Source organism: Oryctolagus cuniculus, chromosome 11 (assembly GCF_964237555.1).
Source record: "Oryctolagus cuniculus chromosome 11, mOryCun1.1, whole genome shotgun sequence".
In the NCBI taxonomy this organism is placed as follows: Eukaryota; Metazoa; Chordata; class Mammalia; order Lagomorpha; family Leporidae; genus Oryctolagus; species Oryctolagus cuniculus.
Window position 1 is genome coordinate 116,581,640 of NC_091442.1, and position 12,312 is coordinate 116,593,951.

General features: G+C 49.5%; 1 protein-coding gene across 7 annotated transcripts in view; it reads right to left on the minus strand.

The window, feature by feature from the left end:
* Nucleotides 1-12,312, minus strand: part of MRTFA (myocardin related transcription factor A) — a 208,803-nt gene that overhangs the window by 39,549 nt on the left and 156,942 nt on the right. For all 7 annotated transcript variants that reach the window (XM_051834083.2, XM_051834082.2, XM_051834080.2 and 4 more), the window contains one exon: nt 3,674-3,739. In XM_051834083.2, coding sequence (XP_051690043.2) covers nt 3,674-3,739 — 66 coding nt within the window. The remainder of the gene's footprint in view (nt 1-3,673; nt 3,740-12,312) is intronic.

A 12,312-nucleotide genomic window follows, 5' to 3' on the forward strand; every position in this document is an offset into this window, starting at 1 on the left:
CACCCCCTCTACTCCCTCCTTTCTTGCTGTCTCTCCCTCTAACTCTTTAAATAAATGAATAAATCTTTTTTTAAAAAAGGAATATTAAAAGATACAGACTGGAGGGTGGATGTGGGGTTAGTGGGCGATGGCAGGATAGAGGAATGCAGGGAGGCAGAGGATGTGGGATTTCACAGCAGGAGTTAGGGACGCTGGGGAGCAGTGGGACAGGTGAAGGCTGGCCACAAACCCTGGGGACTCAGGACCCTAACTGTGCAGCAGCAGGTGCACAGACGAGCAGGGAAAGTCACACCTCTCCTCATCTAAGTGTCACTGGCAGAGCTGAGCAGCAACCCTGGGCCCACAGCCGAGGGCGGTTCTTGGGGGCCTGGGGGGTGGGGAGACGCAGCACTCACAGGGCGGATCCTTCCACTCTGTAAGAAAGGTTCCTGTCTCCACTTCACGGGGTTAGAACAATCAAAGTGCAAAACTAGATGTTCAGACGGTTTTACAGTCTGGGCTCCCAACAAAAGGGAAGTGCTACTTCAAATTCCGCAGCCAGAACCCCAGAACATTTGCAAGAGAGTGGTATCTGCCTTTGTCTGTCTGTGTCTCTCACACCACCAATTTACAACTGGCTGCCTTCACTCAGTCACTGGGGACCAAGCATTGCACACAGAAACGTAAATAAGACACTTCCTTAGGGATGGTGTTGTGGCACAGTGGGTCACGCTGCTGCCTGCGACTCCAGCATCCCATACGAGCACAGGTTGGAGTCCGGCTGCTCCACTTTGACCCAGCTCTCTGCTAATGTGCCTGAGAAAGCATCAGAAGATGGCCAAAGTGCTTAGCTCCTGCCACCCACGTAGGAGACTCAAACGGAGTTCTAAGCTCCTAGCTTTGGCCTGGCCCAAGCCCTGGACATTGCAGCCATATGCAGAGTGACAAACCAACAGATGGAAGATCTCTGTTTCTCTGTCTTTCTATAACTCTGCCTTTCAAATTAATAAATAAATCTTAAAAAGAAAAACAGAAAACACTTTCTCAAGGAGCTCACAATCTAAGAGACACAAGCAGATAAGGAGATCTAACTTCAGCATCACTCGTCCTTTTTTTTTTTTTTTTTTTTTTTAAGATTTTATTTACTTATTTGAGAGGTAGAGTTACAGAGAGTGAGAGGGAGAGACAGAGTGAAAGGCCTTCCATCCACTGGTTCACTCCCCAGATGGCAGCAACGGCCAGAGCTGCGCCAATCCAAAGCCAGGAGCCAGGTGCTTCTCCTGGTCTCCCACGCGGGTGCAGGGCCCAAGCACTTGGGCCATCCTCCACTGCACTCCCGGGCCACAGCAGAGAGCTGGTCAGAAGAGGAGCAACCGGGACTAGAACCGGCAGCCATATGGGATGCTGGCGCCGCAAGCGGAAGAGTAGCCTAGTGCGCCACGGCGCCGGCGCCGGCATCACTCGTCTTACCAGTGTGGAAAACCACCAGAAATGCTAAGCACAGAGGTCACAGTCGCTAGCTAAGTTCTGTTAAGCAATGACCTCTTGCACTAAATGAGAGAAAGCCGGGCACACCCTCTGCACAGCGTTTAGCTCCTCGACAGACCCTCAGAAGCAGACTATGCTGTCAGCACCACTGTCACTACTGTCACCGCCTCACGCATCAATGCCGACTCGTTCTGTGTTTTACGCACAGGCTGAGTTCTGGTTTTACAGATGGTGGTGTCTGGTGTCCTGGAGGCAGTTCCCATGTCTCATGTATTTCCTGGTCCCTGGACCACCAGGTCTACGCCAGGCACAGAGAGGTGCCCTTGGTGGAAAGGACAGCAGATGAGATGCCGGGTAACTTGTTCCTCTCCTCGAGGCTTGCAGATGGGCAGATCCAGTGTCCTGTAATGCACAGCACTGCCCTGCCTGGCTACGTTACTGGCCCAACACACAAGCCACCAGCACGTCAAGGGTTTGGGGTGGGGCCTTTCACTGGAGCGATGGAGGAAAACAGGCCAATGGAGGTAAGCAGTTTGGTAGTGAACTGAAATAAACAAAAAGACTAACCTGAGACATAAGCTCACTGGCTGACATTTAGCACAGGAAACGGACCTCAGACTCCTTACACCTGCTACACAGCTCTAACCCTGAACCTACCACCACTATGACCTAAGGAGAACCCTAATCTCACCTGCTTGAACCCACTCATTCAATGGCTTCCTGTTGTGCTTAAAGCCAAACCCACCTCCTCTGTGTGACTGACAGGTCTGGATTTGGACCTCCCCTGCCTCCTCTCCCCTCACTCACCATGCCCCGAGCCACCCTGGCTTTCTTGGTGATTCTCACACACACGGAGGTCTTGCCTGTACCAGGCCTTGCACTTGCTTTTCCTTCTCTCTGCACCTCCTTCCTGCTTTCTCGATGGCTGACTGCACCTCAACCTCTAGGCCTCGGCTCAGCGATTCCCTCTTCAGGGAAGCCTGCCTGAGCCTCTCATCCTCCTCCTCTCACTCATGAGCACGGCACCCAGCTCACTCACTGCACGGCACTCGCCATGCTCTCGACTACCCTAGGCATGCCTCTCCCTGTGCACCCTCAGCCTTGCCCTTCTAAATCGAGAGCAGTGACGATTTATCTTGCCACATGCACTGCATGCAATGGGTACTGGAGTATTTTCAAGGAAGCAGAGCTGCAGCAGTATCGTGGCAGTAGGTCAGTGGGCATGGAGCCAGGGGAAACATCCGTTCTCCCACCAGGAAGCCAGAGGGATCTAGTTCTGCAGCCACCAAGCCCACATGGTGACAGTCGCATCCCATCCCTGCCCTTGTCATACTCACATCCTTGCCAGCCTCCCTCTAAGTGAAACTGTGGTTCATCCAAAACACCAGGCAGAAAAGAGGTTTCTCAAGAATGACACTGTAGCACAGCGGGTTAATCCGCCACCTGTGGCACTGGCATTCCATATGGCCGCTGGTTTGAATCCTGGCTGCTCCACTTCTGATCTAGCTCCCTACTGATGTGCCTGGGAAGACAGCAGCAGATGGCCCAAGTGCTTGGGCCCCTGTATCCACGTGGGAGACCTGGATGAAACTCCTGGCTCCTTGCTTTGCTCTGGCCCAGCCTCAGCCATTGCAGCCATTTGGGAGAGTGAACCAGCAGATGGAACACTTCTCCCTCTCTCTCTGCCTCTGACTCTCCCTTTCTGTAACTCCACCTTTCAAATAAACAAATCAAGACAGAAAGACAGAAAGACAGAAAGACAGACAGAAAGACAGAAAGACAGAAAGACAGAAAGACAGAAAGAAAGAAAGAAAAGAGGTTTCTCTCCCAAGCACAGCCTACGTGGAAAGTGGGTTCTACCTCCCAACACCTCAGCTCAGCAGCTGCCCTGCAAGAAAGGGAAGTGGGACAGGGCGGAGAGACCCTTTCAGAGGTGTGACTCCGAAGCCAAGGGTGGATCCATGGCACTCCTTAAACCTGAACGCTGCCTGTTTCACCGAACTTGATCAGCTAGGGCTGTTATCTGAACCGCTGACGATTCAGAGGCCCTGGACTTGAGGAATCACGAGAAAGCAGAGTGGAGACTGGAAGCTGCTGGCGGTGCTGCGGGTCAGGCGCTTCCCGTGGCGCAGGGTCCACAGCAGCACCTCCTGAAGGCGGCAGGCAGCGGGCAGCGGGGAGGGAGAAGAACAGAAGGGGCACTTACGCGGCATGATCCCTTGGCTCACCAGCTCCTCGCGGGTCCGGCGCTGCTGGAGTTTCAACTGCAGCACTGCAGGGCGGCAAAGAGAGAGGGGAGAGGCAGGGTCAGTCGGGCGTCCGGCCTCAGAGAACACATTTTCAAATGCAAGGAGAATGTAAATCCAGGAGGGTGCCGTGTGGCAGAAGGAGCCCCTGCATTGTGACCGTCTGCAATTGCAGAAGTGGCCTGATACAGCACGGTTTCCGTATTCTGCTGTGGGCGGCGAGAGGAAGTTGCGAAGGGTCTTGCAGGGCGATAACAATCCACAAAGTGCCGGAGTCCCGTCTCTTGCTCAAAACCTCCTACAACACCGCGTCCTCCCGAGACTTAAAAACACTAACTCGAAACTCAAAGAAGAGATCGTAACAAGGACGGCCACCCAGCAGAAAGATCTTTCCAGAGGCCCTAGGCTTCCTTAGCAAATGTTTACCACCGTAAGAAGAGTGATTGTTACCGCTACTCACACACGTCAGGATGCACTGGTTACCTGTAAAACCCTTTCTCTTGCATGTAAAAGTTACAGCCGTTTTCACTAGGCAATGCATTTTTCTAGACTAGAAAATAGTTTGCCATTTTCATATCTCTTTTCTTCCTCTTCCTCTTCACTCAGAGCCTTTTTCTGTTGAGGTGAAACAACCAAGCACATCCGGGCAAGGGGGAACGACCGGCGTTCTCCTGTTTCCACTGTGGCAACACTGCTCAGTGAAACAACTCAACAGGTTTATTTTTTTAACTTTAAATCAACCATCTCAGTTTCAAAGTCAGGGACGCCTCAGGGCTGTCGCACCTCCACGCTATGCAGCACAACAGAGGCTAAATAAGCAAGTATTCAGAGAAGGGATGTTAGGAAGACCCCCGCCAAGGAAAGCCCCTTCACCTACGTGTTCAATTACAGGCCTGCTGGGCACGGGAGGGACCACATGTCCCAGTGTCTGCCCGGTACACAGAGCAGTTCTCAGGGAGGCCTCCCTGAACGGCAGGATCGTGAGCAGGCTCCTGCTGCATCGCACACTCAGTACAGCCAAAGCAGAACCTCTGTCCCAGAAACCTAATCCACTTCCCATCCTTTCTTCAATGGTGCTACCACCCCCTCCCCAGTACTAACACTGAAACACCTGCGCTAATCTCACACTGCCCTCGCCCCACCACGCCTCCCCCACACTCAGGGTAGCCGCCTGTGTCTCTGCGGTGAGCTCCACCTCTTTTATTCACTTCACCTGGAAACACCCACTGGCACTGCCTCTAAACCCCCTGGCTCACTCCCTTGCATTCAAAAACCACTCTGGGCCCTCTCCGAGCTGCTTTTTATATATGATAGAGTAAAAACCCTATGCTATGTAATGGCTACCCCCGAACAGACCTAATCTTTTCTACAAGCATAAACTCCTGTAGGGCAGGGAATATACCTTATTGACATAGGCCTCCCAATACTTAATACACAGTAGGCATTTCATAATTTTTTCTCTAATTCAACCACATCTCAAAATGATGATACAGTCCGAAAAAAAATCGAAGCGGTATTCTCTCACAAATTAACATTGTTTAAAAGGCAAGGCCTTGGAGAATTAAATAGAAAAACACAGCAAGAGGCCGGCGCCGTGGCTCACTAGGCTAATCCTCCGCCTAGCGGCGCCGGCACACCGGGTTCTAGTCCCGGTCGGGGTGCCGGATTCTGTCCCGGTTGCCCCTCTTCCAGGCCAGCCCTCTGCTGTGGCCAGGGAGTGCAGTGGAGGATGGCCCAGGTGCTTGGGCCCTGCACCCCATGGGAGACCAGGAGAAGCACCTGGCTCCTGCCATCGGATCAGCGCGGTGTGCCGGCCACAGCGCACCGGCCGCGGCAGCCATTGGAGGGTGAACCAACAGCAAAGGAAGACCGTTCTCTCTGTCTCTCTCTCTCTCACTGTCCACTCTGCCTGTCCAAAAAAAAAAAAAAAAAAAAAACAACAAAAAAAAAACACAGCAAGAGCCCCCAAAGAGTAACCGATATTTAGAGTGCATGCTATGCACCAGACATTAGTTCTGCATACACAAAGACTCCAAAAAATTTGAAACCCATGCATTTTTCCTTATTATGCATTTTCCATGAATTTTTTGAAGACTCTCCAGTGCATGGATTTAAAATTTTTTGGCCAAAAGAAACACTTTTTTTTTTTTTACAGAGTTAGATAGTGAGAGAGAGACAGAGAGAGAGAAAGGTCTTCCTTTTTCCATTGGTTCACCCCCAAAATGGCCGCTATGGCCGATGCACTGCGCCGATCTGAAACCAGGAGCCAGGTGCTTCCTCCTGGTCTCCCATGTGGGTGCAGGGCCCAAGCACTTGGGCCATCCTCCACTGCACTCCCGGGCCTCAGCAGAGAGCTGGCCTGGAAGAGGAGCAACCAGGACAGAATCAGGCGCCCCAACCGGGACTAGAACCCGGAGTGCCGGCGCCTCACGTGGAGGATTAGCCAAGTGAGCCGCGGCGCCGGCCAAGAAACACTTTTCAATTCTACTTTCCATGTACTCTCACCTCATACATTCACATTTTAATTCATTTAACTTTCATAACATCTTCATGGAGATAGGCATTAATTCCATTTTACAGGTGATGAAAGGGAGGCCCAGAGGGATTCAGAAATGTACCCAGAATTCTCTAAGAAGAGGTGGAGGGGCCAGCACTGTGGCGTAGCGGGTAAGGCCGCCACCTGTAGTGCCAGCATCCCATACGGGTGCCGGTGTGAGACCCAGCTGCTCTACTTCTGATCCAGCTCTCTGCTATGACCTGGGAAAGCAGCAGAAATGGCTCAAGTCCTTGGGCCCCTGCACCCATGTGGGAGACCCGGAAGAAGCTCCTGGCTCCCTGGCTTCAGATCTGTGTAGCTCTGGCCATTGTGGACATCCAGCAGATGGAAGACCTCTCTCTCTCTCTCTGCCTTTCAAATAAATGAATAAATTTTTAAAAAATAATAATAAGAGGTGTAAGAGGATTTGAATCGAATGTTCAGATTCCAGAACCTGGGTGTGATCACCTGGACTCATCCCTTGGCAGGTGGACAAAGCTGCTGAGAAAGAGGATGGTTCAGGCCAGGGTTGAAGTTCAGGTAATCAACTTCAGCAAACATTTAAACACTTACACTGATTTAGGAACTTGATTTCAGATTTAATTATAACTATATATCAGCAATAATAACCACATTAATAAAGCAAATAGGGGCTGGAGTTGTGATGTAGTGGGTAAAGCCACTGCCTACAATGGCAGTATCCCATCTGGGCCTTGGTTCATGTCCTGGCTGCTCCACTCATGATCCAGCTCCCTGCTAAATGGCCTGTGAAGGCCCGCACCGCGGCTCACTGGGCTAATCCTCCGCCTGCGGCACCAGCACTCCAGGTTCTAATCCCAGCTGGGGCGCCCGATTCTGTCCCGGTTGCTCCTCTTCCAGTCCAGCTCTCTGCTGTGGCCCGGGAGTGCAGTGGAGGATGGCCCAAGTGCTTGGGCCCTGCACCCGCATGGGAGACCAGGAGGAAACACCTGGCTCCTGGCTTCAGATCGGTGCAGTGCGCCAGCCGTAGCGGCCACTTGGGGGGTGAACCAACGGAAGGAAGACCTTTCTATCTCTCTCTGCCTGTCAAAATAAAATAAATAAATAAATAAATAAATGGCCTGTGAAAGCAGTGGAAGATGGCCCAAGTGTTTGGGCCCCTGCCACCCACATGCTAGACCTAGATGAAGCTCCTGGCTCCAGCCTGGCCCAGTGCTGATCATCACAGCTATATGTAGAGTGAAACAGCAGACGGATGATCTCTGTCTCTTCCTCTCTATCTTTCAAAATAAATAAATAATCTTTTTTAAAAGATTAAAAAAAACCACAAATGACCACAAAAATCACTGAATGTGTTACAATACATGTGTCAGGCCTATGGAAGCGATTAACATGCTATTTATTCATTTTAAATTTATCATATGAGACACAGAGACAGTGACAAACAGGTACACAGACATAGGGAGCACACACTCTCATCGGCTGATTCACTCCCCAAATGCCTCCAATGGCCAGGGCAAGCCGGGACAAAGCCGGAGCCAGGGACACAATCCAGATCTCTCATCAGGATGCCAAGGGCCCAATTATTTGAGTCATCACTGCTGCCTTCCCAGGATGCACATTAGCAGGAAGCTGGAATCAACAGCCCAAAGTGGGTATCAAACCCAGGTGTCTTAAGAACTTTTAGTTTATTTAACCCTCTCTTCTCCTAACCACCCCCCCCCAGATTGGCACAATTATCAATCAGACCTTTAAAAATCTGCAGGATGTCATACAGCCAAAGCCGGGCGTCGCACCAGCTTTTTGTACCTCTTGAGTGTGCAGTGCACCTCTTCGTGGGAAAGGAAAAGGAGAGCCAAGTGGACAGTGTTGGAAGGGATGGAAGGGCGTGTTGGTGTCACTTTACAGTAAGATGAGCTATTAGAAGATGAGTACATTTAACAACCAATTTGATTTCGGAGAATAGGGAAACACTGCAATCCAGTAAACCCAAACACTTCAGAGACAGTAATTAATGAAAGCAATGGCTGGGGGCCAGCGCTGTGGCTCACTTGGTTAATCCTCCACCTGTGGTGCTGGCATTCCATATGGGCACCAGTTCTAGTCCCAGCTGCTCCTCTTCCAGTCCAGCTCTCTGCTGTAGCCCAGGAGGGCAGTGGAGGATGGCCCAGGTGCTTGGGCCCCAGTACCTGCATGGGAGACCAGGAGGAAGCACCTGGCTCCTGGCTTCAGGTCGGTGCAGCGCACCAGCCGTAGCAGCCATTTGGGGGGTGAACTAACAGAAGGAAGACCTTTCTCTCTGTCTGTCTCTCACTAACTCTGCCTGTCAAAAAAAAAAAAAAAAAAAAAAAGAAAAAGAAAGAAAGAAAGAAAGAAAGAAAGAAAGAAAGAAAGAAAGAAAGAAAGAAAGAAAGAAAGAAAGAAAGAAGGAAAAAGAAAGCAATGGCTGGTACACAAAAATGACTTTAAACATCAATCAGCAGCCCTCCTAAGCAAACCTTCAACAGAAAGGATCATTTGGGGGGTGAACCAGCGGAAGGAAGACCTTTCTCTCTGTCTCTCTCACTGTCTAACTCTGCCTGTCAAATAAAATTTTAAAAAAAATTGCTCCCCTCCCACATCACCCACACGAATGGATTTCAAAAATTTTTGTACCAAAACAAATTTATCCTTTAATTCCACTTCCATGAACTTTTTGAAGTCCCCTTGTATAAACACACATGTGTAAGTGTATATATGTATGTATACACACAGCTCTAGTTCAAAGAGGAAAGTTTATCAGATAAACAGTTTCCATGCCTAAACTAAGTGAAATTGAAACTCAGATCCGTGGAAAGTCCACCTTGCCCCTCCCAGAAGTTAACGCCCAAGTCTGTGCTTATCCAAAACCTGAGGAGGTTTCCTACTCAAATAGATTTTACCCTGTATCAGTATTATCTTAGGTACTGCCACACCTGGCTGTTGCTGCCCATGTTTTTATGAACTGTGTAACACTTTCCTGTTAACTCTAATAACATTTAGAGGAGGCTGGCGCCACGGCTCACTAGGCTAATCCGCCTCCTGAGGCGCCGGCACCCTGGGTTCTAGTCCTGGTCGGGGCACCGGATTCTGTCCCGGCTGCTCCTCTTCCAGTCCAGCTCTCTGCTGTGGCCCGGGAGTGCAGTGGAGGATGGCCCAAGTGCTTGGGCTCCTGCACCCCATGGGAGACCAGGAGGAGGCACCTGGCTCTTGGCTTCAGATTGGCGCAGTGCACCAGCTGTAGCAGCCATTTGGGGGATGAGTCAACAGAAGGAAGACCTTTCTCTCTTTCTCTCTCACTGTCTAACTCTACCTGTCAAAAAAAAATTTTAGAGGAAAGAGGGGGAAACAGTACACCAAAATTATGACAGTCAACCTATACTTCATTTTATTTTATAATTATTGCGTGGCGGTGTAAATTTACAGCAATTCTGAGACTTTCAACTGCAAAATGACTTTTATATGAATTTTCCTTTTCTTGAAACTATCTTAATTTCTCTTGATTTTATGCACTCTCAGTAAGATGCATCTGTCTTTGCAGGCCTTACGGACTGTGCATGTTAGAGGAAATAATTTCAGTAAATACCACACAGACATATACATGCACCCACATCAGGAGCCAGATTCAGCTTGTCCACCCTCACAGCAGGTCATGTTATGTCCACAGACACGTGGTGGCTGGGGACATTCACGAGAGTAGGGATACACTGACAGAATCTATTTCACTGGACATCACTATTTAGATTCCTCACCACTTCTCAGATCAATAAAAACTAAGCAAAATACTTATCTGTTCACAAGCATGCGCTGTTCTACCTTTGCTGTTATTGAATTCCGCAAATCTAATCCATCACCTGTTTCTAAGTGGGTCTGCGTGAGCAGCCTATATATAGCTGAGCAGATGTCTTTACAGCTGATGGATGGTGAATCACTGAGCGCCTGTCAGAAAATAACTGGGACAAAAAGAAAAGAAACCAAGCCACAGAGACAGAAACTTGTTCTCCAACCCCATGGAAATGAAATTTTCACTTGCCTGAACAAAGGCATCGACTGCCATCGAAAAAATGACTAACTGGGAAACAAAAGCCTGGTACAATTATCTAATAAATATTAATTATTAAATGTAATTCCAAGTAGTACCTTACTTAAATTCCGTTCCTTGTATAAATTCCCCAAAGCTCAATCTAATAATCTGTATATTTCTTTCCTTATTAATCTTCAGGCACCAGTCCCAGAACAGGCACATGCAACTTAACTTAGCAGTAGACACCACTGCTCTCTCTGGCTTCAAACTGGAGAATGCATTTCACTGGGAAGGTGAGAGAAGAAACAGGTTGATTTGGGGCCTCACATGCAGCTCAGCAGGTGGACAGCTAAAACATTCCTATTTGTAGCAGTGAATTATTCCTACTTTATTGGTGTATTTTACACTTCCATCAATTCTATAAGCCTGAAGAGTCATTCAGTGGCACCCAAATTATAAAACCACATTGCCTATCACCTATGCAAAGGCTTGTCCCGAACACTGAGGTTTCATTCCTAGAACACGTGCTTATGCAGGTGGCGGGTGCTCCCGGCAGGCACCGTGCCTCAGCTCTGCTGCCTGGGCTTCCTGGTCATCACCACCAAGGCAGGGACTGGGAGGCGGGTGGGGACAGGGTTCTCTTCCATTCAATCACCCAGCAAACATTTACTAAACAACCACTACTGGGTCAGGCCTGCAGTGGGTGCTAGAAACTCCCACGGCCTCTACTCACACACAGCTTCGGTCCAGCTGGGAAAAAGACATCTGATCAATGACGACAAATAAGCACAATTTGTGACACGTTTTACAGGAAAGGATTAAAGAACATGAGGGAAGTCGGATCCTAGAATCCACAGTTCTTCCTCCTTAATGTTCAGTGGTAGCTTCCTTCTCACATTTTCTCCTTACTATTACAATGCTTATAACACTAAAACACTTTGAAAAATAGGAGATGTCTGAGTGTCGGCGCTGAGCTGCTGTCTGCGATGCCAGCTTCCCGTGTGGGTGCTGGTTCTCAAGGCTGCTCCACTTCCGACCCAGCTCCCTGCTGACGCGCCTGGGAGAGCAGGAGATGGCCCAAGTGCTCGGGCCCTGCACCCACATGGGAGACCCAGAAGCTCCTGGCTCCAGCCTGGCCAAGCCCTGGCCATTATAGCCATTTGGGTAGTGAACCAGCAGATGGAAGATCTTTCTATCTGTTTATCTTCTCTAACTAACTTTCATTAAAAAAAAAAAACTTTAAAATAAAGATTTAAAAAGCAGAGTTACAGACAGGCAGAGGCAGAGGCACAAAGAGGTCCTCCATCCCCTGGTTCACTCCCCAAATGGCCACAACAGCTGGAGCTGTGCCAATCTGAAGCCAGGAGCTTCTTCCAGGTCTCCCATGTGGGTGCAGGGGCCCAAGCACTTGGGCCATCTTCCACTGCTTTCCCAGGCCATAGCAGAGAGCCGGACTGGAAGTGGAGCAGCCAGGTCTTGAACTGGCACCTATATGGGATGCCAGCACTGCAGGCAGTGGCTTTACCTGCTATCCTACAGCATAGGCCCCATAAATAAGTCTTAAAAAAAAAGAAAAGAAAAATAGAGATGTCGATAAAAATAACGAAGGGCACACAGTCATTTACTTACTCTACTGTCATGTGCCCGCTTGCTACAGGGCTCACGAACTAGCTAGTCTCTCTCCAACTGCCTCATACTATAGACTGACTTCTTCCTTAGCTCCTCACGAAAATGTTGCTTTCTCTGGGGACTCTTTTTTTTTTTTTAAAAAAGAATTATTTTATTTCTTTGAAAGACAGAGTTACAGAGAGAGATAGAGCGAGAGCAAGAGCGAGGTCTCCCATTCCGCTGGTTCACTCCCCAAATGGCTGCAATGGCCAGAGCTGAGCTGATCTGAAGCCAGGAGCCAGGAGCTTCTTCCAGGTCTCCCATGTGGGTGCAGGGCCCAAGGACTTGGGCCATCTTCTACTGCTTTCCCAGGCAACAGCGGAGAGCTGGATCAGAAGTGGAGCAGCCAGGACTTGAACTGGCGCCCATATGGG